Genomic DNA, 27,025 nt, shown 5'->3' on the forward strand with positions numbered 1-27,025 from the left:
GGATTTGTGTAACTAAACCTGTAATCTGTATCTCCTATAAACTGAAAACTTTTGGGGTATGTTTTTTTTCCCCCTAGAGGATGTTTAAATATACCTAGGATCATAGAATTCTATTCATGCTTAAATATCTCTCTTGAGAAGACAACAAAAAGAAATATCTTAAAGAGTTGAAAGTTCTTTGGCCCATGAAGGGAAAAAATTCAGCATTTTTATTTTGTGTTTCCATTTGCAAGAAGGTAAAGGGGTCTTGCTGTAAGTTGCAAAATGCCTTGTTCTTTTGGCCATTAATAAGAAATACGAAATACTTTTAAAATTATGAACAGCACACAAATAGCTGATAGTTATACAGAGGAACAGGGTTACAGAGTCCTGGGACAGGCTCCCAGAGAGGTTGTGGAGTCTCCTTCTCTGGAGACTTTCAAGACCTGTCTGGATGCCTTTCTGAGTGATCTTGCCCTCGTTTTTTCTTGGTCCTGCTCTGGCAGGGGAGTTGGACTCAATAATCTTCAGAGGTCCCTTCCAACCCATAATATTCTGTGATAGCCTTTGAAAAATAGCCACCAAACATGAACAAAAAAGATTGTGGTTTTGGTTTTTGAGCTCTAAAAAGGAAAGTCTTGAAACACTATGTATTTAGTCTACTTTAAAAACTCCCTTGTAAGGTCACCTTTAAACCTTGCCCTTATTACCAACTACAGACAATTGCGGTGTCAAACCTGGTTTTCATGAAGATGCTAAATGTATAATTTGGTTTCACTCTTCCACCTCTCTGAGCTGATTAGCTTCATCAGCACCAATGCTAACGTTCCAGTAGCAGCACTTCTCCAAAATGAGCTTTTTCCTCTGCATGTTTCTAATTATAACACTAAATTAGTTTTCTTTGTCACGGTGCTCGAAATAGATCAGCCAAACTGCCTCACTATTACTTCCTGATCGTATTTGTTCTGGTGACCTTTCCATTTGGAAAGACAAAGTGGGTGACTGGCTGCAAGCTGGCTCTAGGGACATGCTGGGAATTAGTTTTCAGGAACTGCTGTACCCATCTGGGACAGTTATAACATGGTCGTTTCATTGCTTATGTGATTAAATGCAGCAGCAGCAAAACTGTTTAGATTCCGTGGGTTGCTCTTTGGAGTCGCTGAAGACGAGGTTGATGTCTCAGAAGCCTAATGTGTATTTCATTTCTGTGGGCCATAGAAGTGTCTGAACTTTAAGGGAATAATTTGTCAGAAGTGCTGAGAAGCCTCTTTCCCCGTTGACAGCAGTGACACTGGTGCATCGTGGTTCTGGAGAGCTGGCCCATGGAAGGAAAAATCAATAAGAATAAAGCAAATAATGATGATGCATGTGGGCACATATGCATCGAGACACATGACTATTTGATTGTAATGTGAAATAAATCAAGTTCATTTTTCACTTACAGCTTCAAGAAATTATTTTGCTGCCTTCTGAGGTTTCTTGAATGGCTTTGTTGTACTGTTTGTTTGGAAATCTTATTTTACAACTGTATTGATCAAGACAGCATGGATCTTGATTAGATCTTGGAAGATGGTGTGATTCAGGCTCAGTGCTGTTCTCACCTGCAATTTGGTCTGTAAAAAAAGCCCAATCCACCAGAAAGCCTAGACCACAAAGTCAGTTAGATTTCAGATGTCCAAGTCTTTGTTACTGCCCGGCTTTATCCTTTAAGATTATTTTAATTGTCCTTAGTTTTACGCTGCATTTTGCTGTTTTCTTCTTTAATTTTGTTTTCTTGTGGTTTTTGGTGTGGTTTTATTTAATGGAACTCTGTGATGAAGTAGATTGTATTTTTGACCCTGCCAGTGATGGCTTCTTATAAACCAGAGTGATGGGACCCGACAAAAGGAAATAATCTTCTCTTTTTCACTGGAGAACAATAAAATAATACCTTTAATGCATGGCTTTTATTATTAATAATGCTACCTATTGTACTGAGCGGGAATCAAACAATTGCAAAGATAGGGTTGCTTTTTATTACAGTGTAATTAGGTATTTTAGAATGGAAGGAAGGGGAATGCTATGAAATTGAGAGTAGTGATGATGAATGGAGAAGTTTTAATGTGCTTGGCAGCCACGAGCTCGTGTGTGTTGAGCAGGATGTGGTGGTTTGAGATTAGAGTGGTCCCAGGGTCCCTCCTGACCCTTAATTTCGAAGTGTCTGGGTGTGGTGGTGGGGGAGATATTTCTGTATTCCTGACCCAAACATTCCAGGTAAAAGTTTTGGCATTACTGGATGACATTTGTTTGCCTCTTGAAGGTACAAAGCTACCCAGATACCAGCAGTGATGTTGGGAAAAACCTTGGGGGGAGACATGGTGTAACACGAGCATTTGTTTAGTTACAGTTACTGAAGAGAACTGGGGAGAAAGATTAGAAAACAGGGAGCTGTCAGAAGAGGAGTAATATACAGGACTTTGATGCTGTTATGGGTGTTATTGATTTAGAAGCAATCAAGAACAACAAGAAAAGAACAGTTGGGAACGATAGAAGAATTGGAGGGTGTATCAGTTTTTGAAAGAAAAAGCAGCATTTTGAAAGTGTCATGAATGCAAAGATGAATTGGACAAAAAAGGTGTTGCCTGCCTACTGGGCTGCACAGTGTCATCCCTGTCTCTTCTGGTGTGCTGCAAATAGGTTCCTCTGGGCAGTTTTTGATTCACGTCCTGGGGAATTCAGAGCCAGCACAGCTTTACTGGTCACCTGTCACCTTCCTAGTGTGTTCTGCACCCAACATGCTCCAAAAATCTCTTCAGGTGGGAAGGGGGCATTTGCAAGCCTTCATTCCTGAGGTTTTCAGTTCCAGTTGAAACATGCTGATTATTAACCACATTAACCATAAGGCCTAGAAACTTCTCTCCTAATAAAAGCTACATGTTGTTCCCCTGAATCCAGGAGCTGAAATCATGGAAGATCTGCCCAAAGCTGTGATGCTGCACCAGTATTGGTACTTTTTGCACCACATTTGTGCTGGCAAAGCTGCAATCAACTGAGACCAGTCCCTTTGACAATCCTCATTAGGAAGAAAAAGTCTTTTTAGACTGCACATCTTCTAGGCCTTTTGGTGGATACAAAACCATGATAATTGTTATCTCAGACATTTATGGACTGGTCCTTCAGGGCATGAAATACTGATGAATGCATGGGAGTAATTGTGTAAGTTACTAATTATTTAGCAATTACTTCTGCATTTGAATTGAGGGCTCTCAAAGGGACCCCAAGGGAGGCCTGTTTTGAACAGAACCACCATGTCTGGATTTTATTTCTGTTTCTTCTTGAGCTGCTGAGTGGCCCTGGGCAAATCAGGTGACTGCTCTATGCTTCAGGTTACTGGCCTGGAGAATATTAAAACACTTAACTTCTCTCTTCATGAATATTTCAGCAGATATCCTGTGCCTGCAGTTATCTCCTATTACAAATAGGAGGGAAAGAGTGGAAGCAATGGTAATTCAGTGGGCTGTGCTGAATGCAGCAGTGGAGATGGGTTCTGTGTAGGGACACACAGGGACATTAGCATGGTGGCTGAATTTTGAATGGGGATGGCTGTGTCAGTGGGGTCTGGCAAGGCTGTGCTAATGAATGCCTGCCCAGCACTTAGTGATCCTCAAAAGAAAAAGTGCTCCACTTTATAACATGTGAAAGGTTATTACATTATAGAGTATTATTGTCAAGGCATCATCTTTCATTCTCAGGACAAGTGTTATGTGATTGCCAAGAGAAGTAATAAGTAATCTGCATTAGTCTTCTGACTAAGATGTAATGGGGTGACTTGCTAACATTTTTAAAGTGTATAAAACTAGCTACTGTAGACAGGGTCTCTGATTGTGGGACTTAATGAGTGTAATAAATTACCTTAATAGTGCAGTTAGAATTTCAGCTGAAGTAGAGAGGTGTATTCAGCAACATGCTTCAAATCAAGATGCCTTTAGCCTAATTTATCTGCTGTGCTAGCTCTCCTTGGGTTTCCCTGCAGCAGCCCTGCTCCCCCAGCTGCTTTAGCAAAATGGCTGGATTTTCTTTGCTTCTTTTCTGGTGTCTTCACAGCCTGTGCCTCTCACCAGCTTGGTGCAACCTTAGAGTGTGTGCCATGGCTGTGGCATGCAAAACATGGCAGGAAGGTTGGGTGAGTGAGGCTGGCAGATGGTGGGGATGCCCATGCAGTGGGACAACATGTTCTGCTTAAGAGAAGATCCCCTTATTAATGTCTCTCTGCTACAAATTGACTCAGTAAATCATAATGGCTCCTTTAGCACCATTAAAATGTATCATGTCAAATATCCACTTGTTAACATCTGGGCACTGCAGAAAGGTTCCTGTTCTATCTCTTAACTTTTACACTTTGCTTTTTTTTTTGTTGTTGTTCTTTATTGTTTTTTAAACCACTAGTTAAAAAAAAAAATGTTCTTGTGCATGAGCACAACTGCCAAGCAGTGTTAAGCTGCTACAATGAAGTGTCATTTGATAACAAGTTTCATTCCACAAGCAGCTACAGTGGTAGCTGAGTAACTCTGTAAAAGCAAATATTCAGATATCTGATAGTATTTTAGAGTGGTTTTGAATTTCCTGTGGAGTTCCTGATTGGCTTCTCCTGTGCAGCTTCAGTAAGTTTCCCAATGTGAGCTCTGTCTGAAATTGCTCATCAGCTTTTGTCCTGCTTTTCACTGTTCCTTGATGCATCTTAAAACACAAACATTGAGGGAAGAGGTTGTTCCCTCTCTGGCAAAAAAGGATATGGTGAGTCGGTTGTTCTTTTCCTAAGTTAGATTTCAGGTTATTTTAAGGAATGATTTACTCTCTAACCACAGCCTGCTGCATTGAAGGCTATTCAGAGTAGCCTGTTGATAGATGGCAGCCAGGCACATCTTGGCATTCTTGCTTGGTACTGAATGTGCTCAGGACTGTCTCTAGACTGGCTGCTCCTGGCTGGTGTTATCCTGCCCTCTTTGCAGCTGGCAGCCCTTCTGCTCCAGGATGCAGCCCAGCCTCTCCAGGAGCTGTGGCCTTTCCCTGCTGCCACTGAGCCCACCCAGGAGCATGATGCACACAACCCCCCTTCCCAAAGAGGCAAGGTGCTGGTGGGACACACCCTCACAGTGGGAGTGTGTGTGTGTGCACACACATATTTAACTCTTTGCAAGAAGAGTTGCATATTGTAGTAGCTTAACATGGCAAGGACTGAGGAGGGCAACAAAGCTGGGGAAGGGCCTAGAGAATCAATCTGATGAAGAACACTTGAAGGAGCTGGGAATGTTTAGTTTGAGGAAGAGGACGCTGAGGGGAGACTTCATCAGTCTCTACAACTACCTGAAAGGACACTGTAGAGAGGTTGGTGCTGGTCTCTTCTCACAGGTAATTAGCGACAGAACAAGAGGGAAGGGCTTCAAGCTGCTCCAGGGCAGGCTTAGTCTGGACATTAGGAAAAATATTTCACAGAGAGAGTGGTCAGACACTGGAACAGGCTGCCCAGGGAGGTGGTGGAGTCACCATCTCTGGGTGTGTTGAAGGGTCCTTTGGATGTGGTGTTGGTGGATGTGGTTTAGGGGAGAACTTTGCAGAGTAGGGATGATGGTTGGACTGGGTGATCCCAAGGGGCTTTTCCAACCTGAATGATTCTATGATTTTCTTAATTCCTACAGCCTTTTATTGGGTAGGGTGTGTTCCCCCTGCTTCTCCTGTGTTCCTTGTATGCACCATGCACAAGCACATGCTTATTTTTGTTCCCTGTGGTTTTTTTCTAATCTATTTGCTTGTGAATGTAACAGTAACAGGGCTCAGGAAGCACCCTCAGCTTCCACAGCCGTCTCCTGCCCCATGCTACTGAGATCTTGCTGCTTTTTATGTGTTACTTCAAGTATCTTTGCTTTGTTTTGGCTTGTTTGAAATTTTCCATGCATAACATGTGCTCGGGTGTAGCTGTACATGAGTGTCAGCTATAGCAGGTGGCAATACCTGCCAGTGAACACAGGAAAAATCTGAATAAATGAGACTGAGGTGGCCTGTAGGTGACTTTCTGCTGTGCTGTCATTGCCTGTAAGGACACCAATTGGAGGACATGGTACATTTGAGACATAAATTGAAATATGTGTATTGTAACATTTGCAGTAATTTAAAAAAGAAACCCAGCCTGATCTTTCAGTGAACCTTACCAAGAATAACTGCAAAAAATTTCCGAGAATATAAGACTGAAAGGAAATTGGATGTGCATATATTGTGGGTTAATTTCTCTGAGATCTCTTTCCTTGCCTATGTTTTGCTTCCAACCCAGATGCTGTATCTGTGGCTGCCTCCTGGTTGCCTGGATACTCTAGAATTTCCTCAAGGCAATTGCTAATCAATGTGCAGTTGCAGCTAGGTGAATCCCACTGACAGCAGCCAGATCTGGCCTCTGAACATAGAAGTCTGTAGCAGAATGGGATCTGGGGAGAGAACAGACAAAACACAGTAGCAGGAGCTCTGCTCCCAGGAATCAATTCATCTTGTACTCATCAGACACAAGCACTCTTGCTGGATGAGATGAGCTGAGGCTCCTCTGCTCAAATCAAGGGTCAATTGTTTTGATTCTCCACAATGCAGAGTAGAAGGGCCACAGCTCGAAAAAGAAAACAATTACATTCATAATTGCATTTAAAGTCTTTGTGTCAAGGCCTTGCTTAATTTTGCTGCTTATCTTCAAGTTTCTTACCCCAAACACCCATTTGCAGCAATACAGTAAGCTATGAACTGCTTTTTAAAAACATGAGCTGTTAATGGAGTCCTTATTAACACAGAGCGGTGGCTTTGAAGATCAGATGCACATTTGTGGGCACAGGGTCCTCTGTGCTACACAGAGGCTTTTGAGTTTCTTGGCTCTTTTTTATAATTGCCAAATTATGCCTCTCAGTAGGAGTCAGTAAATTCAGAGCTTCGAGAACTCTGCTCAGTAGTTCCCTGAGAGACAGATGCACTTCCAGGCCCAAATCTCTTCACACCAGAAGAGCAAGGCAAATTCTTCTCCCCAGAAAAGAAGAATAGCTACGACAAAGCCAACACCTTGCACACAGCTCCTCTGCCTTCTTCCACCTCTCCATGCCATCTCTGCTGCCCTGTCCTTACCTCTGTTCTCTCATCTTCCCTCTCTGCAAGGTGAAACACCTACTGTCCTGTCTCTTCCACTTTAGACCCTTTTAGATTGTGTCTGAGTTGCTGTGCATTTCTGCACATTCCAGAAGCAGCATCTTGGAAGGATGGAATCCTTTCAACTCTTAAGTGAATGGTGATAGACAAAAGGTGGTGTTGTTTGTTGATTATTTTTTTTTTTTAATTAGATTTGGAGTTATTTTATTTAAAGTTATCTAATTGGTGTATTTTTGTGATTTACATTTCAAATTCCAGATCACATCAAGAACCTGTGAGGCTGGCTGTGAACTTACTGCCCAATCAAAGGAGCATTGAGAAAAGAAATGGTTTTATCTTGAAATATAAGAAAAGTTTTACGTTACCACTAGGTTTCTAAAATGTAAAGAGAGATTTCTCTTGGCTGACAATTAAACTGTTTAAATTCCTAAGCTGTGGGACAGGGTAGAGGCTGCTGTAGTTTGCTTCCATCGATAATGATCACTGCTTGAATTGGCAGAGGAAGAAGTGTTATGATGATGAGAACTTGTCTTATTGTTGTGATTAGCTGTTAGCAAAGTCTAATTACTGTGCGTGATGCTAAAATGTGGAAGCTGCTGACAGTTAGAGATAAGGAGATGAAAAGAAATCAACTCATTCCAAGTAGTTATTCTGGTGGGGTTTTTTCATTATTATTGTTATTTTTGTGCACTCTCTTGAGTGCTGCTTTACAGCATGTGGGTGAAGTCATGGTTTTGAGTGTCAGAGCTGCCACTGAACTTCAGTTGTGGTTAAATAAGCTTCAAGCACCAAAGGGCTAAATAAAATAAGGGTTAGTGAAAGGTGGTGACAAGGAATTAGTTAGTGGTACAAGATCTGCTGAGTGAATGCATTGTTATTAGCTATTAATTTGGTTGCTGTAGGCAGGATCCAAATGGGATTGAGAAGAGGGTAAAGCTTAGGAGCCTGGTTCCCATAGGACTCAGACATGGGACAGTGCTGTTTCTGCCACTTTGGCTGCCTCAGAACTGGCATTTCCACAGAAAAGTAGAGGTTTTCGCACTGTCTTCATCCAGAAATCTCCTTTGCTGGGAGACAGGTTGCTCTTTTCCAGCTTTGAGACATCACGTTAGGGACGTGGTCCTCAGAAGTTTTGCAGAGCTTCACCTGAGCTTTGGGGGAGCTGAGCTCCCCAGGGAGTCCTGTCATAACTACTGTGCTGACTTTAGAAAATGGTTTGGGATCCTCTGGGATGACAGATGCTTGTGTATGCACATGTAACATGCTGTTAATAATTAGAGCTGATTGGATATTCAGTACAAATTACACTGGCTATGGAGTTAGCCCCTTCTTTAGGCTTACAAGTGGCTCACAAAACACTGTTAAAGCATATTTTTAAATGTATGTTTTGTCATAAACATTGACAGATTTAATTTAAACAAATAATGTCGAGTCTGAGTGTTTTAAAATCTCTTGCTGGGCTCTTCACTGTCACTTGTTAATGGTGCACGTTTGGTTTTCTGAGTCACAGGGTAAATATTTTCTCTTTCAAATTTCTAGGATTAAACACGGATTTTGATGATAATTTTAAATGCCAGTCCCTTTCTAGTGGTGTGTCTGCCCCCACACCCAGGCCCACGTGCCATGTCTTCAAAAATAATTGCTTAGGGAAGAGAATTAGGTCTGACTGCATCCATCAAACACGAGGAAAAGGGAGTATTTCCTTTTCCCCTTCATCTCCATTTCACCTGGAAGCTGGGTTGGAGCTTCCTTTTGCTGCTCTTCATGATGAGCTGCATTGTTTGCCAAACCTCTGTGTCCTTGTGTGAATCTGAATGAAGAGCTGTGATTATTTTTTTAGTTGAATATTGACTCAAACCGAATCTGCCTCTTGTGGAGAAAAAAGAAAAGTTCAACCTCGGTACCTTCATCTCCCATATTCTGAAAATTAAAACCCATGCACAGCCACGGCCAGATTCAGATTTTCCCTTTGTATGTGTTCATATACTTGCAGGGATCCTGTAAGTCAGCACACTGTGTTGGCAGAGAATAGTCACTACTAGTAGTACCAACAACCACGGCTCGTTTGAAAAGTCACTAATGATTTTGGTGCAACCAAGTCTGAAGTACTTTAGAGAAGCCTGTTTTTCTGCTGTGGAACAGCTCTCCAAGGACTGTTTGAACTCCAGCCTTGCTCGTTGCTAGAGGAACTGAAAAGGAACAAAACTCAAAGACAGAATCATGTGTTTCTCTGTAATTGGTGGAGGGATGGTAGCATCTGGGCTATGTTCTTGTTCAGGAGAAACAGCTAGCACTTGCAGCATCTATATATCCATTTCATCCACTTTGTCACACCCATCACAAAAAGATTTAACCCTTTGCAACAGGCCTGAAATAAACACCACACAAAATAGTGATGTGCAGTGCCATAAATAAAAGCTGTTCTCAAGTATGGAGCACACGTGGCTCTCTCTGCTTAGTAGTTAACAGCTTTGGAAAATACACATTTTGTCTTTAAAAAAACCCCAAAACAACCCCCCAAAAACCCAAAACAACCCCCACAAAGTAGCAGCATTCTTCAGGAGAAGTGCCAGGGAGGACAGGATGGGAGCAGGGCTGATTATCCTTTTCCTGCCCGCCTACCTTTGCGTTTTTGCTTCTCACTCTCTCTCCCCCATTCCTCCTCTTTTAATATAAAATAATCCTGCAGTATATAGAGCATAAGAATAATTTCTCTAGCAGAGACTGCAACCTGCTTGAGGAGCCTCCAGCCCCCATTAGAGGCTCTTTCCAGAAGAAGTGTTTTCCTTCTCCCTATAAATTATGCATCAGTGTACTTTTAAGATTCTGAGATGATGAGCAGAAGATGAAAGCATTGCAGAGTGTTGCTGCTCCTATGGAGCTGAACCCACGTCGTTGTATACAGGCTTGAACACACCTTGTTAAGACAAACCTGCATGTGTTGCTGTCCTAGTACTCTGGCTGTAAAAGCATGAAGGTAGGAGTTGTGACTTCTCCAGCCTCGGCTCTGGAAGAAAGTCTTCTCCTCTTGGAAGGCAGTGAGGGGGAAAGATAGCCATGCGTGTCCAAAGTGGTCTTCCCAGATGGACTCTGCCAGCCTGAGCCAGGGTGACTCCTGGTCTCCCTTGCTCTGGATGTGTCTGGAGACCTTCCAGGTTCACTGGTTGAGATCTGGGAGTGCTGGGTGCTGCATTATGCCTGTGCTCTTACCTTGAAGCTGACAACGCACACATCTTGGGGCTTGTAAGGGACTGACCTGCTGAAATGAGAAAAACAATTCAGTCAGCTAAAGAGGACTTGAGCTAAACAACTAGTACTTCCAAACTGGAATGAGGATATGTCATTCTGAACCTGAAGTGTGTGATGGTTGAACAGTAGGAATGTGTTGGATGAGTGGAACTGATGCACACAGCAGCAGGTCCATGCAGAGCTGCTTAGCTAACTCTAAACTCTGTGTCATAGCTCAGCATATGAATGATGTTGTTGGTTTCTGCAACAAAAATAGACATGCATCTGCATAAAAATTAAAACACCCCACTTTTTTTTTTTCTTAGCACAGATGAGGTTTTTAAGTGCCTGTGCACAATCTGCCTTTGGTGTGTGGATTCCATCTAGTGTAACAGGTGACAAAGGGTACAGTTTCTGGGGGATGGATATTAAATATGTAATGTAATTACATACTGAAAAGAAAATAAAAATAGTGCTTTCAGGTTATATGTGGCCTGTGGAGATAGATGAAGAATGTAATCAAATGTGCATGTATGTTTTAGAGAATTTTGTGCTGCTGCCACAGTTGAAGTTATGCAGGAGAGCATCCATTCTGTTTTGTCAGGCCAGGGATTACAGGGAGAGTTTTGAAGCCTATACTTGGAATCTAAAGGTGGCAGTAAAAACTAATAATAATTCCTGAAAAGGGAAAAATTGTGGAGTTTTATGTGAAACTTTTGTGTGGTCCCTGAGATGAAGTGTATCAGGAACAGTGAAAGACCTCCGTGGGGTTCTGGCATCAATGAGCCTGTGCTTATTCTGTGTTTCTTCCAGGGTCACTTAAAATGACAGTGAAGCATCCCAGTCACTTTGCACATCAAGAGCTGGGTGTTTGCACAACTGTGGGTGCATCTTCATCCCTTCCAGTTTTATTTTAAGGTCTGGTTACTCACTTCTACCCAAGTAGACCCACTGCTGTTTGTTCTTTGGAGAAAGCAGCATCGTGCACCTTTCCTTTTCTCTCCTTCATAAAACTTTTCTTTTAGGAAGAGAATAGTTTTTGCTTTTTAAATGCAACATCCACCCTAAAAGAACCTGTGTCTTAAAGCAGGCCGTGGAGCCTTTCATCACTTCTCAGGGTGATAGCAGCCATGAATTTTTTATTTTCTGCAGGGTGCACTCCAGCTCTGCCACAGCGTTGTGTGGGTGCACACGTGTAAAAAGGCTACTAATTGAAATTCAGATGAAATGAGCTGAAGTTTTGCTGTTCACCACGACTGCCTTTTGTTTTAGCCCTTGTGTGCTCAGTGCACCTAAACAATGCAACCATTGCTTCTCCTTTTAGGTTCAACAAGAATAACTTAAAAGGCAAGAAATATTTCCGTGTCTGCTCTAGAGGTGAAATATTCCCCCAAATGGGAATGGCTTGTGTTAGTTTGTTTACTTACTTACTCACTCATGGGGAGAGATGCAGATTTTGATGGAACAGAAGAGAAAAGAGACAACTTGCTGCTATAAAGTGCTCTCTTTTGATGATGCAAATGTGTTTCTATTGCCTAGGTAACTATTATGGAACACCCAAGCCTCCCAGCCAGCCCCTCAGTGGGAAAGTGACTTCCCCCGATGCTTTGCAAAACCTGCAGTCTGGCTCCAAGCAGTCGACTCCAAAGAGAACCAAGTCCTACAATGATATGCAAAATGCTGGCATAGTGCACCCAGAGAATGAGGACGAGGATGATGTACCTGAAATGAGCAGTAGCTTCACAGGTAAAACGAAAATATCACCGTCCGTCAGTTACGATACGTGGGGAAGATTTAGGGAGGGGTTGGGTTTCTGGTTTTAATGGGTTTCTTGCAGAGCTGTAGATCCCAGACAGAACTGGGCAACAGCACTGGGGTGCCAGGTGTCTGCGTGTGGACCATCACACGCACAGTTGTCTCTTCTCAAAAGGCCATGTGGGATTGAGCTTGATGAGAAGAAACTATGGAAAAGTTCAAATCCTTTAGCTGCAGAAGGTTGAAGGAAGAGTTGAGCTACAGTGAGTGTTCCAGTCATTACAAACAGTGTGAAATAGCCAATCTGAATACATTTGAAATGAATTATTGCTCCTTCCAAAGTATGTTGTTGTCTTTTCCTCTTCCTTGCGTCTAGAGATACCCATCCCATACAATTACTAGGTCTTCTCCAAGGTACCTTCCAGCCAACCAATTGCTGCTTGCTGCAGGAATGAGGTCTGAAGCATGGGTGCCAAGCTCTTCATTTTTGTGAAGGTCTTGTGTCCTGCTGAACAGAGATCCCAATCCCACTGTGGCTTCGATCAATCATTAGCTGAAAGATCACAGGAAGCTTTTACAATCTAAAGTCGAGTGCTGTGCAGGCAGATTCAGAGGAAAAGACTATTGGAGATCAGTTGAATTTCTACAGAAATGAGCTGGAAGTTTGTGAAGCTCTGAGGGCCAAGAGCTCTTCCCCATGTCTGCAATCCCAGTATTTGCTAATGCTTAGTGCATTTCTTCCTCAGCTCAGTCTCAAGCACTGAATTAATCTTCCTAACTCCTTGGAGGGAAGTACTTAGCAAGCAGCATTATCCACATCTTCAAGGTTTTCACAGCAGCTTGCTGTGGATGTTTTCCATCACTGGCACTGGGTTCTTTATCCTCTGGTCACTTCTTACCACCACAACAACTTTCCTTCCCAGTCTGGATGAGTCTTAGCAGCTGTCATGCCAGTTCTTACCTTCCAAAGTCCTGGCTCGAACAGCTGTATCAAGCTTCAAAAGAATTTAGGCTTATATTTAGTTTTGACCCTCTCCAAGCCAAAGTATCCTATGGCTTGTTGTGCTCTGGTTGGCTGTTACCTGTTACGTATTTCCAATCCAAATCACTCCTGCCTGGCCTGATCCCTCCCAGGCTGGAGTTTCTGTCACTGCTTCCCTGTTCTGTTACAAAATTTTGCACTGGGTGTAGTTTCTCACCTATTGTGACACGGCAGCAACCTCAACCCTTGTCACAGGATCTCATTTTGGTGGAAAGCTGGTGGGAGATGCTGTTTGATCTCTTTGTTGCCCGTCTCAGTTTGGTGTCCCTGACCTAACTTGAACATCATTTCTCTTCCTATTTTTCCTTCACAAGTTGAAATACTGGAAGATGCAGCTTATTTGTCACCACGTTATTGCACCCTGGCCCCTTGCCTCCATGAGATGGGCACAGAATCAAGAAGAGAGTTATTTCTCACGTACCAAAATAATTCCTTATGCTTATTTCACGTGTAAGTGTGCTAGCCATATTTAAATACTCCTGCTTCCTTAGAAGACCTCTTGGTGACTTGTGTTTTCCAGACTTTGTCATGTTTACACTTGCAGTCTTGAGCTGGCGATGACTCATTCATGCTTTTTTATCTTGTCAGCTTCTACCTAAAAATATCAAATGCCAGGAAGGCTAGAAAGCTGAGGGTGCTGGTGTAGTCTGAATCTTTTTCTTCCCTCTTCTCTCAGTTTCTAATTTTCAGTATTTTGTCTTTTCATAAAGGCAGCACACAGACTAGCAGGAGCTGCAGTCAATGGCCCCTAAAAAAGCCAAGTTGTGGCTGTGAGTTGAGGATGTGAGTGTTCCCCAGTCTGGAGAGCAGAGGTGAGGTCTTGGCTGTGAAGCCCTTCCAGTCCCACTGCTTGGAGTCTTGGCAGAGTGTGACACTGATCTCTTTGTCTTTTGCTCAGTGTGTTGCCTGTCACGTGTACTGGAAACTGATGGTCTCAGGTGTTTTGAAAGTACTGCCATCAGTTTTCAACACCTTCAAGAACCAAACAGAGAAAATCCCTTTGGTAGACACAGGGGTAGCATTAGAATTCGTCTGCTGTTGCCGAAATCTGTCTGTGAAGGAGTTTGGGGCACAGCCCTGGTTTGTGGAGAGCATTTACTGTGGTTAGGAGTGGAGGGAATGAGCAGCAGTGTGTCATGGATACAGCTCAAACCTGTATGGATATAAGCATCAGAAATACTTCCTTAGACAGAGAAGGGAATGCATCATAAAATATTCTTGAGTGGCTTTGACTGGAAAGATACAGTGATAAGCTGTGGAATAAACCTCCTCAGACAGCTGGAACAGGCAACAGTGAGCAGCAACGTGTGGACACAAAGTGTAGTGCTGACATCCATTTTCATGTTTGAATTGAAAAAAAAAGCACTGCAGTAAAGATGTTCCCCGTTAGCTTGTGGACTTTGAGCTTCTGACTTCCTTCTGCCTTTGTGAAAACCTCCCCTTTTGATCATTCAGGAAATTTTATTCTCCTAATCCTTTTCCTACAATTGGCACCGTGGGAGTGAACCTGTAAGCCTGCTCAGGAGCCCATTGAACTCATCTACATCAGTGAGCCTTGGCCTCAGACAGCTTGGAAGACTTTGGTGCCTCAGCAGGGCCTATTAGAGCAAACCCAGGAGCTGATCACAGCTTCTGATTCGTGCTGGCCAGGGCCTGGCTGGCAGGGGGGGTGTGGGCAGAGCAAGCTGATCCCTGCTGGCAAAAAGACTTGCAGAATTCCTGCCCTCAGCTCGTCTCTTGCTGTGTCTTGCGAACTGAAAAGCGAGGAGAGGAAAAACCGCGAGGAGGAAACATGGGAGGAGCGAAGGGGAGGAGAAAACTGATTTCCAGTTTTATTTGTGTTTCTTTGTTCTACAGCAGAGTCTGGTGACCAAGACGAGCACAACTCGCATATCGTAAGAGAGACAGCCCCGCCGTCCGTGCTTGATAGCCACACCAACCTTCCCACCACGGAACCATCTCAGAACCTCCCTCAATACCTACCTCCTTCTGCCGAGGATAACCTAGGTCCTCTGCCGGAAAACTGGGAGATGGCCTACACTGAGAATGGAGAAGTCTATTTTATAGAGTAAAGCATATTTCTTGTTGTTCTAATTCTGTCTCTCTCCGTGCGTCTCTGGGCAGAAGTTGAACCCTCATGGATGCATTTTGTGTGTGTATTAAATATTGAGTGTGTGCACAGCTACGTGGCAGGGCTGTAAGTTCTTGGCTGCTTCCAGAGGGCTTTTGCATTTCCTGATTGGGTTAACATCCGAATTACTCCTGAGTTCAAAGGCAGGGGGAGGGGCTCATTTTATGAAGGTACTTACAAAGCCAATGGACACTTATAAAATATGAGCCAGTTCTTTTCATGGGTGGAATGAAAGCTCCTAATTGAAAGGGCTGAGGCTTCATTTCTGGAGCCTGCCTCTGTGCATAATGCAGGAGAGAGAATTCCATGGGCTCAGGCAGCAGCAGAGCCAGGGAATGGACTTTGTGTGTTGTGCTTTCATCAGAGCAAATGGGCCAAACGTGTTAACATGCTCCAGTGGGTTTGCAGAAGGCATAGCTCAGTGCAGAGCAGGCACAGTAAGTCTGGAAAAGCAAGAAGTACCTCATGCTCTGCAGACTTTACCTAAGAGCTGAGTGCTGTCAGCAGTTTTGTGATGATATTGATTTTTTTTGATGCCATAAATAATAGTCTCTAATTATACTTGTCTAGATTTATTGAGATAGGAGTAACTTATAAAATGGGACCTATTAGTGGAAGAGATTTCTTGCACAGCATTTAGCTAGGCATTAAAATTCAATTAGCTTTTGAAATTCAAGCCTTTAGTTGTCCAAGTAGAGGAAGGGGTGAAGAATTGATTTTGGATTTGATGGTTTGTTTAATGCAGTCTTGGGAGCTGAGATCCTCTGCCTGTGCCCTGGAAGCCAGTGGCCAGTTTATACAGAAGAACCTCCTCTGCTAATGCCCCTTCTGGTACTCAGGAGAATTATGCTGGATTAGGGCAGTGGGGGCACCAGTCCTGCTCTGTTGTGATGAGAGGGAACTTTTGGACAGGGCCAAGGCAAGGTTCATTAGAGCAGGTTTTCCTTTGGCTACAATGTCAGGGGAGCACATCAGAGAAGAGTGCCAGGAGATCTGAGGTGCTGGGAGGACTGAGAGCACTGCAGCAGCTCTTCATCAGCTGGGAGAGGGCTGCTGGAAGAAGACCATTTTCCAGGGCACTCTCAATTACCTGGAGAGGCTTCACCAGCCCCCTAGCATAAGCCAAAGTCTAGAAGCCACAATGCAAATTCTCATCAGCTGCATATCTGATGAATCTGAAATGTGTTTGTTATCCCCAACACAGTATTCTGCCCCTCATCGTCTCCTCAGGGGGCCTCATTCTTTGACATACTTTCTGGCTTTAATGTGTATAACGCAGCCTGAGCAATCCAGCCTGCCATTTTCCTCCTTGGAGGAGGATAGATGAGCACTAAACGCTGCCCAATCAGCCAGTTTTCCCCATTTTTGTCCCCACCTGGGCCCTTCCTGTCCATCCTTAGAGGTGCTTCAGCAGGGGGTTCTGCTGCTGCCACCGATTTCCCAAAACCCATCCCCATCACTGCTGTATTCTCTGTACACACGTGTGCTCTTAGCAGTGTAGGACTGGAGCACCTCAAATGATAGATTAGACCTTTTGCAGGAGAATCATGAATGTGCTGGGAATATGTAGCCTGCACACGGGGCTGTCTGACAGGAAGGTCTGGTCACACACCAGCTGCTTCCCTCCCTGCTGTGCAGATTGGCCAGTTGAGGTCACATACACGTTAAGGGGTGATTCTGTGTGAGAACGTGTTAGGGTGGATGCAACACTGAATGACTGCAGTTCTAACAATCTTAAGGACACCCTGAGCCTACAAACAATTTACTTTGATTCGTATCAAACTGAAAGAGCAAGCTAACGAGCTGTGTGGACCCAAGCTGGCTCAGATGCCTGTCCCATCATTGACTGTGTGTTGGGTTATCAAGGCAGGGTGCTGAAGAGAACAGTGTGGGAACTTCTGAGCTGCTTACACAGAACCAGCACAGGTCCAGTGGGGCCAGAGCTGTGTGTCAGGTAACCCTTGTAGCTGAAGCAAGTTGGCTCTTGAGGCATGTTTCTCTGGTGCTTTCATTGCGATTTCCATTACCCCAAGCACCCGACGCCCTCGTTACCGTACGTGTAGATCTGTGCATGTTACAGGTCTCACACAATTCTGTCCCTCTGAGTGTGTGATCTGAAAGGTAGTTAGCTAATCAGCAAACCACACTGTTGTGAGCCTTTGGTGAGTGAGACAAAGTTGCAAGAACTATGCAAATACCTCATTGCTCTCCTCCCACCACCCTCTTTTCCTGCTAGACGACAGACTTTCTTAGTTGGCAGATCTGCTCTGCTTTATTGCTGTTAATTTGCCTGAGTTGCTAAATGTCTGCCATTCAGTTTTCTAGTTGGTGATTAATTACTCTAAAGCATACAAAGGGACTAAATGCATTTGCTTATCCTGCCTTGGGAGGGCTGGGTAGCAGGATGTGTAAAACAAGGGCTTTGTATTTGCACACTCAGATCCTAGGAGCAGAGCAGTTCCCTCTTCCTGCAATAAAATACAAGTTTGCTGGTCAGTTCCTCAGACGTCATAGTCCTCATTACAGCATTTCCCACTTCATGAGACTGGGAAGGTTAAGTTTGTAACCCTCTCTGAGCCCTTGAAGGAGAAGTAAATAGCATTACTACAGTGTTGGAACTTAAAACTGTTAAGCAGTGTTAAAGGCTAAGCTGGGTAAGTGACACCTCAGGGACTGGAGGGCTGTCTTTGCAGGTTATGTCTAAGATGACACCAGGTTGTAGAAACACGTTATGTTACAAAATTGTCTTTGTATGCAAATGAAATGATGGGAGAAAATTTCTAGAAAATGGATTTTAAGCCAGTTTACTCTGCAGCCTTCACCACTGGGACTGGCCTCAAGAAACTCTCAGGGGACTTGTAGGAAGGAAGAGTTGAAAGCAAATCTGTTCAGCTTCCACCGAAGGCTTTGACAGAGCATTTTTGTTGTGCAATTAAGAGATTTCATTAGAAATTTTGTTTTTGACTAAAGGTTGGGTCAAAGCTAGACACATGTCGAAGGTCTTTTGTAGGAGGAAAGGTCACTGGGGGATTTAGAGAAGAAGGGAAACTTCTGTCTTTTCATCAGGAGGCAAATAGCTTAGAGACAGCTCTTGGAATTAAGAAACAAACAGCTGAAGATAAAAGTTTGGAAATTAATATTATAATATTGCAGCTTTCACATGCGTCCTTCCATTCAGGAATGCTGATTTGTATATTTTCACTTTTCACCTTTGTGTTTTCAATGCCAAGATTTTTGTGATTTGGTAGACTGGTTTGCAACACTTAAAATTGTAATGTAATTTCTTCTGAAGCAAAAGTATGCCTTCAGGTCTCTTGAATAGTAAAGAGGATATCTACTTTTATGTCACTGACACTTCAGCTCTGCTTTATTAACAAAGGTAATATTTCCATTTTTGCTTTCCAGCCATAACACAAAAACAACATCTTGGCTTGATCCACGGTGCCTGAACAAACAGCAGAAGCCTCTAGAAGAATGTGAAGATGATGGTAAGAGACAGAACACAGTGAATGAGTAATGTATTTGGTCCGTTTCTAGGTGACTTTCTTCCTTTCCTTTTCCCCTTTCCAATAACCTGTGTTCAGAAATACCTGAAAAACAACCGGGCAAACAAAAATGTATTAGTAAGTGCATCAAGACAATATCCGTGATGTTGTAAAATCACTGTCTGTGTATGTAAGATAGTCATTGAGATGGCAGATCATTTAATACAAATCAGAGGTGCTAGAAGTAAAAGGCCTCTGTTTTTTCAAAGATGTTTGAGTAGCCACTGATGCTGAACAAGGCTCAAAGCTTTCTAACACGTTTGCTCCTTGGATTGTTGTGTAGGAGGAAAGCAACTGAGTCTCTGCCTGCTCCATTGTGTGATGCTTTAACCACCTGCTTCACAGGAATTGAAAGAGTTACATTGTTATTTCCTTGTTTGAGCAGAAATAACTCAATTGCTTCACTTTACGGTTAAATTCTGACAGTCCACTTAGCGTTGTGATTTCTGAAAACAAATTCCATTGGAAAGTGTAGAATATTGCCACTGAAAATTTGCAGTGATCTAATTTTGTATTCCTTGAGATGTTGGAAATGCAAGCCACTGTCCAATTTAGAGCAGCCAAATGCAGGACTGTTCAAGGAGGCTTTTTTTTACCTTGCATCCTATTGGAGGTGCTGGAGGAAAAAGGGGATGGATCATGGTGAAAATAACTTGAATGTTTGGGAAAACGTGTATGGAATTTTTCATCTACTGCCCAGGAAAGGTGATGGTGTTCTAATGTTTTGGTTAGCACGATGCTATCATGGTAGACATATCTTAAAAGTGAAAGAGTTTGCTTTGTCAGTGTTGGTGCTGTCCTTGTAAAATTAGTTTTGATAATATGATTAACCTCCTACTGGTGTGACTCAGCTCAGTGAGAGTTATTATTTTATTTTGGAAAAGAATCAGCTAAATCCCTTTTTACTAGTAGGTTCAAACCTGGCCTCCAGAACTGCTGGTACTATTTCTGCACAAGTGGTTTTTCAACTTCTGCTTCATTCACGTGTGAGATTTTGCAGGATGTGAGAATTTGCCTGTGCAGCCTTTGCTGCTGTGATGAAGCAGATCACCAAGTTCCTAGTGCACAGTGCAGGGTACCCCCAACCCAGAAGGATGTGCAAAGCCCAGGCAAAGACCCAGCATGCCGAGGTGATGCCTGCTTCAGATCTTTACCAGCTGGTGTCCTCTGTCAAGGAGGGAGCAGAGGGAGCTGGGTTTATGAAGGCCTTGCTCTGTGCCTAAATTGAATGTGTCAGTGGGCAATCAGAACTGGAACAAAATGAAATAATAACATGTGCTAACAAAGCTCCCTGCTCCTTGCTGTTAAGCATCACTGGCAATTTAAAGAGGAGGTTGCTAAGTATTTGGCATAAGCTTTTCCCTTTCAGAGGGTAGTTCTCCCTGCAGCACAACTTCTGTCCTGACTTCTCTACCAACAAGTCTCCCACTACATCGATAGCCCTGGTGATGCCAACAAGCAGCAAGTGCCACTGGGGGCTGGCATGTCCTGCACTGGACAAGAAGTAGCCAGTAGGATGAGCCAGCAGCAGGGGGCTGAGCTCCTCTGTTAAACAGTTCCCCTGGCAGGAGGGAAAGTCTTTCTCTTGTATTTCTTAGCAACTATAAAACAAACGCTGGAATTATTTAGTTTATCTGGATTAGAAACATACAGCTGGTGTGTTTTTATTGCAGTACATAATCTTGCAGAGTAAGGGTCTGATAAACAAAAATGCCACTAAAATCAGCTAAGTTCATCTTCCCCCATACCCCTTCATTCACTAAGTCACTCCATTAATGAAGATTTTTAACACTCAGTAGTTAAACCAACTGCTTTGCAGGCACAGCCGGGCACTGCACTGTTTGGCCTGGCTGCTCTGCTCTTGCTTTGCACATAAGAATAATTATATTTCAGAAAGCAAGGTGAACAGAAAGAAGAGCAGGTTATTTTTACTGCATCACAGAAACTGGACGTTTTTTACCAGGGTCACTGTTGGGTGTGTTTCCATTGAAGCCAGTGGGACTTCTCTGTTTTGTTTGTTGTTGTGTGTGCACACATGAGTTTCCAGGCTTGATCCCATCCTGTTTGTGGATTTATTAAATGTTAGATGGTGCTTTGATTTGTTTGGGTGCAGTTGCCTTGTGTTTATGTTTTTTTTGTCAGGATACATGTTGCTAACAAGTGTTTGGTCGTTTCCACTTGTTGAGGCTACCAAAGGAAATTGCCATCACATTTCACACTAATGGTCCTAAACAACTGTTTTGGTAGAAGATATTGCAAGCAGGTGGTGGAATAGGTTTTTTAGGTGTCCAAATTTCCTAAAGCAATGCTGTGGTGGCACTCTGTCTTCTGTTTGCTTCTCTCATTCATCTATGTGGCTTATACTTGAAGGCTAAGATTGTTTTTACCATCTTTGTTCTGGTTTTGTCATCATCCTTCATTTTCAGACTGCATTATTTTTATTTATAGGCTAAGCAATACTTTAATCACCTGTGTCTCTGTTAACTTATGAATATGGAGCAGATAATGATAAATGGAGCAACAGTGAATATTGATGGCTTTGTGTCTTTGAAAAATTATGTGATCTTTATCTCAGGTGCCCCTCTAAAACTGGTGTGTTCCTGTATATGCCTCACCAAGTGCACCTGGACTTCAGTGGGGGGCTGTGCCTCCAGTTAGACAAGGCTTCATGTCTGTCTTGAATCATCTGAGTAATTACACTGAAGTCAATTGGACCTTGTATGCACATAAATTCAGGTGGTTTCTTGAAAACCTAGCAGCATTGGTTCTTATTTAGATGCAAGGTTTTCCTCTCAGATTTCTTCATTGGCATTCAGGTCTGGCCTGCTGAAAGATCCATGTGTCTGCAGATGGATTGCCAAGGTCGGATCACGCAGATCTGAGGGAGAAGCAGCTTCTCTACAGTGAGAACACCACAAATGTATTACTTTGCCATAGCAAACCGTGGCATGGAAGGTAGCCAATCGATGCAGATTTTTTTGGGAATGCAAGGACCAGTTATTTCATTATCTACATCAGATCCATCAATATTCTGATCACTAAAGGGTGATAAATGGAAAGCTTGGGCTCGGTCTGTAGAAAATTAGTGCTGGTTCTGCTGTTTGCTGTAGGGAATTTCTTGCTTGGTGCTGGTATCTGAAATTTTCTTTTAATTTTTTCTGTCTCATTTACTGCTCTTCCCTTGGAGAAGAAGGGGTACACACGGAGGAACTGGACAGTGAACTAGGTAAATCATCCATCTCTCGTTTTGATGTTTGACCTCAACTGCACTGTTTTAAGCCTTTAATTACTTACTTTCTCCTTTGTATCATTTTGCATCTTTCAGTTTTTGTTGTGTTATTTTATATTTTATTTCAACAAGCCTAATTTATCAGCAAAACTCCCCCTAGCACAGATGGCATTCTTTTTCCCCTAGTTTCAGTTCTACAGTGTTTTCTTACTGGTTCAGAGTTTGAAGAGAGCTGGAGAGCCTTAATCTTACAAAGTTTGTTCCAAATTGCTTCCTCCTGGACCCTGCAGAAGTCAGGGGCTTTTCCATTGGCATCACTGGCCAGAGGAAAAAGCTTACAGATGCCAAAGTTGAAATCAAGTAGCTCATGATGCTTTTTCATTGGAGCCAAAGACATTTCCCAGACAAGAGAAGCAAAGAGTGATTTAGCAAGTGTAAGTACCACATAGGATGCTTCTGCTGGGCTTGTGAATGGAACAGCTGAAAATTTTGCCTCGGTAGGTGATTCTATAAACAGATGATTTTCAATGATGTGGTACACTTCTGCTTGCTGCCTCTTTTTGTGAAGGCTGCTGCTGGATATCTCATCTCAGCAGTGCTCATTCTGTTTATACTGCTGGTGGAGGTAGTTGTTATTTCTGTTCAGCTATGCTCTAGTGCACTTGGAAAGCTGAAAGGCATGAGAGCTTGAGTAGGATTTTATTTCCACTAGGTCTATTATTGCTTTTAAAGAGGACTGTATTTACTGTTTATAGTTCTGCATACTGAAGGGTTGTATTACCAGAGAATTAACCTCTGGTTTCTGTAATGACTTGCAAGTGTATTCCTGCTTCTGTCTGACTGATACAGCATCAGCTGCTCAGTCAGCAGCTATCCACTGAGCTTTTAACACTAGTCCAGGAACTATTCTCCTGAGTAATATGCCTGGAATAATTTTGGAGGCCTAACTTCTTTTACTGCAAGTATTTGAAAGAAATGAGAGTTTAAAGAAGAATGCAGTCCTACTGGCATTGTGTGCAGCTCGTACAAATAATCAGCAGCAGACCAAGTAACAGCAGAAGCAGGTGGATACACACCAACAACCTGCAACACTTTCTCATTAAGGCCTTCACAAAGGATGAACCAAAGTAAGACAGAGTTTTAAACCCAGCAAATTTAGAAGCAGTAATGAAATGGAAATGTCCCCTTATTTCAGTCTGATATCAAGGTCTAGTGCAAGAGAAGAGCTGAAAAAAATCAGCGCAGGGAAACTCATTCATTGCTAAGCCTGACCCCAGTTCTGCAGGCACTTGGGTACACAAGTGTCCTGGTCGAACATGGTGAGATGTTCCCTTTGCTTTGAAGCAGATAATCTTTATTGAGCTCACAGCCCGTTGATGTACTGTTGAGATGTGCAAAAGTTGTGGTGTATAGAAGGGCATTTTCAAGTGGCTCAGTTTGTCACAGCAATGATGGAGAGGGCATGAAAACACACAAACCATTCCCTAACTCTGCCCCTGATGGGTATAAACTGGTTGTTGCCAGATATTTAGCTCCTTCCTTTATTAACAGCTTCTTTTCTAAGTATAAGGAAACTAGAAATTGAAGCATTTGCACAACTTCTGGTTCTTCAAGGAATTGGATTGAATATGGAGTAATTTATCACGTCTCTTAGCAGAGGATTATACAAAGGACACAAAAACTTAATCTCTGAGAAGAATTTGACATATACTTGGGCAGATGCTCCTGGACTCACCAGGAGCATTAAGAGCTGAGGATCCTGAAGTCATCTCCAGCTCCTTTATAGTGATGCATAGGTATGACTAAAATCCCTGGTGGTTGCAGAAGTTCATTGTTAGGAATCCATCCATCCCCTCTGTAGGGCTGGATACTAAACAAGAGCATCTCAGTAGGAATCCAGGTATTTACCCTGGGCTTGAAAGTGTAAAACTGGGTATTTGTCCATAGGATTGACCTGCTGACGAATGCTCTGAGACCACAGTGCTGCATGGATGTACCAAGATAGGGCTCGCTCAGACTCCTAATGATGCAAAATGGTTTGGGAAGCCTAATATTTGTGATAAAATCTAATGCTCTGGGTAATCTGCAGTTTGGCAGGAGAGGCAGAGAAGGGAGATGAGTAATTTCAAGCTAAGAAGCCAGACTGTGCAACATGGCCAAAAAATACTGCCTTTTGCTTTAGAAACATTTCAGAAGCTTTTAGAAGTTGGAAAGCCCATCTATGTAATCAACAAGTACTGTGCTGAAAGCTGCAGGTTTGTGCATTGTTACTTCTGAAAACATAGGAATATGTTCCTCAAATGGAAAGCTGCAGAGATAAAAAACTGGCAAGATTTTGGCACAATACCATTTTGGTGGTTAAAAGAGTGCTGGTTTTCTGACCTTCCATTAAAATCCTTGAAAAGCAAAGAAACAATAAAATTTCAGACCAACACTTTTTGTCAACAAAAGAAAAGCAAAACATTTTGGTTTGAGCATTAAAAGTCAGGGCTGTGTAGTATTCCAAAAATAGAGAAAAGATATTTAGCAGGGAAAAAAATGTGGAAAGCTCATTTTAAGGTATTTATACATTACTCCTCCCTTCCCCTCTGTTTTTTCTTTTTTTGGGTCTTCCTTTCCAGCTTGGTCTCTACCATTCCAGTCCCACCATAGTGCAAAGAATGAAATGGCTGCCACAACCTGTGATTTTCCTGGTTGTATGCTAGGTCATAGTTTAATTACACTGAAAATCTTCAAGCTAGTGCCACAGTGTTATCACCCTGTGGGACTCCTTTGCAAACCTGAGAGCTCCCTTTGCAAAAAGATTTTTCAAGGTTGGCCTCAAGCTTTCTAACTTTTTTTCTCACATACACTTGCATGGTGTGCAGGAATATCTGTTCCTAAAACGTTCATTTCAGATGGATCTGCTGATAAAATGGTGGAGTAGTTTCATGCCCAAAAGTTAGCACTGGCTTGCATTTAATTGCTTATGTCTCAAGGAATCCAAAGATATTAAACCCAATCAGGATAAAATAATAAGAATGGAAAACCTGCCTTGCATCTGCAAATAAGGGGTATGTGGAGCAAAATCCATGAAAATTGATTTCATCTGATCTCCAGCCAATTCTGAACACAAACATAAACTTTGAGTAATTAGTGAGTGTGTGTCTGTATAGATTCTGTTCATCTCCAGCCTGGAGATGTTTCTATCCTTGTGGCAACATGGCTGAAGTCTATAAAGGCAGAACTAGATAGTTACATTTATTCTAATTAATGGGCCATTGTTGATTGTATTGGCTCAGCAATTTATTTTATTAATAACAATAAATCTTTGCATTTGATAATAAATTATTTGCTATCAGCCTTGCCAATTTAGTGATAATTTTTGAGGAATTACTGCATATTTGAACTTGTTTTGTCTGACAATGGCTTTTTTATTAATATTAATTTTATTTAAATGAGTGTGCAGAGTCTGTGGGGCAAGGACCACACTTGCACAGTCCTTAGAGGGGTGGAGCCTTCTTTCAAGTTGATTCACAGTGTTACCCAGACACACCACCCTGTATTGGTAATAGGATGATAATTTCAGTACCCACAGCCAACAGGAAAAGGAGGTTTAAATGAGTGGGACAAGGATCAGGCCCTTAAGTAACACATACAGCTTTGATAACCCTCCATTGGATGCTGAAGTGATTTAATTACATTCACTAATTATAGCTGGAGCACTCTGTGCAGGCTAGAAAATCAACAGGAACAAAAGTGGATACATCTCCAAATGTTAATTTCATCCTCAGAATGTGGGGTGGTTGTGGTTTTTTTTTGTTGTTAATTATGCTAATTACAAAAGGAAATCTCTGATAGATGTGATTATGGCAATATGTGTTTTTACAGTAAGTGCTGTGCAGTGGGATCCATCTGAGTGTGCCAGCCCCACTTGGGTGGATTCCATGTGCTGGCTGCTTGTGGTGACCTCACTTGGTCCTGGTTCAGGATGCACTTCAGTGCTGGGCTCATGGAGGAGTGATGCAGTGCAAATCCCTAGGAAAGGAGTAAACCAGAACTCTTTCAGCAGTGGTGAGCAGGAATGGCTTGGCCCTGGCACAGAGATGCAAGTGGTCTCTCTGTTAGAGCTCTACAATTGCTTGCCAGAACCTCACCCAAATCCATATGCAGGTGGTAAAATGCTCTGGCCTCTCACCTGGTGCCTCCATCCAGAGCCATGATGGTCAAACCAGAAGGGTACTTTTGAGGCACTCCCAGGAAGAAATCTGTTGATACTTGTTCATTCAATGCGAAAAATCCCCAAACACCAAAGGCAATCTAAAATTGACTGGCATGGGTATCTTCCCACTGATTGGCTAACCCAGCCCTGGTGGGACAGGCTGTGATGTTGGTGCTGTGCTGTGCCAGCCTTTGAAAGGAGCCTGGGCTTGGTCTGAAAAGTGTTCAAAGCAAAGTCTGAGCTCCTGATGAGTTTTGCATGCTGAGAAGGTCCTGTCGGAAGAAACTTCATGAGAGGTTTCAGTAATGCTTTTTCTATTTCCAGAGTTACCTGCTGGTTGGGAGAAAATTGAGGATCCTGTATATGGTGTCTACTATGTAGAGTAAGTGCTGCTCTCCAGTCCTGGTGTGGCTGTCATGCAGAGGAAGCCTTTCATCTGCAGTGGTCTGTGTGCTTTGGTGGTAGCATGTCATGCCAAGGAGGAGGTAACCCTGGCCCCTCTGCACTTCGGGGGATGCCCTGGGGTGGCAGTGGGAGACAGGAACAGCCTGGGTAAGGTCCACAGCTGAGCTCAGGGGAGACAGGAGCACCCTTGAGGAAAGGTGTGCAGGAGCTCCTGCACCTCACAAAACACTTTTGTCCAGAGAACATTAACAAGGGTACGATTAACTGAGCTCAATCCCTTTTGTATAGTCCTATGATCAAAATAAGAGTCTGCAAAGCTGACCAGCAATTTGATTCCAAGTCAGAAGACATTCAAAAA

At 42.9% G+C, this 27,025-nt stretch overlaps 1 protein-coding gene across 32 annotated transcripts in view; it reads left to right on the forward strand.

Annotated features, from left to right (window-relative positions):
• MAGI1 (membrane associated guanylate kinase, WW and PDZ domain containing 1) overlaps positions 1 to 27,025 on the forward strand; it is a 342,557-nt gene that overhangs the window by 252,483 nt on the left and 63,049 nt on the right. For 15 of the 32 annotated variants that reach the window (XM_051627257.1, XM_051627258.1, XM_051627259.1 and 12 more), the window contains exons 4-8: positions 11,899 to 12,105; positions 15,014 to 15,224; positions 18,693 to 18,775; positions 22,020 to 22,058; positions 26,587 to 26,644. In XM_051627257.1, coding sequence (XP_051483217.1) covers positions 11,899 to 12,105; positions 15,014 to 15,224; positions 18,693 to 18,775; positions 22,020 to 22,058; positions 26,587 to 26,644 — 598 coding nt within the window. The remainder of the gene's footprint in view (positions 1 to 11,898; positions 12,106 to 15,013; positions 15,225 to 18,692; positions 18,776 to 22,019; positions 22,059 to 26,586; positions 26,645 to 27,025) is intronic. The other 17 variants (XM_051627267.1, XM_051627263.1, XM_051627245.1 and 14 more) reach the window with 4 other exon arrangements.

Source organism: Apus apus, chromosome 9 (assembly GCF_020740795.1).
Source record: "Apus apus isolate bApuApu2 chromosome 9, bApuApu2.pri.cur, whole genome shotgun sequence".
NCBI lineage: Eukaryota > Metazoa > Chordata > Aves > Apodiformes > Apodidae > Apus > Apus apus.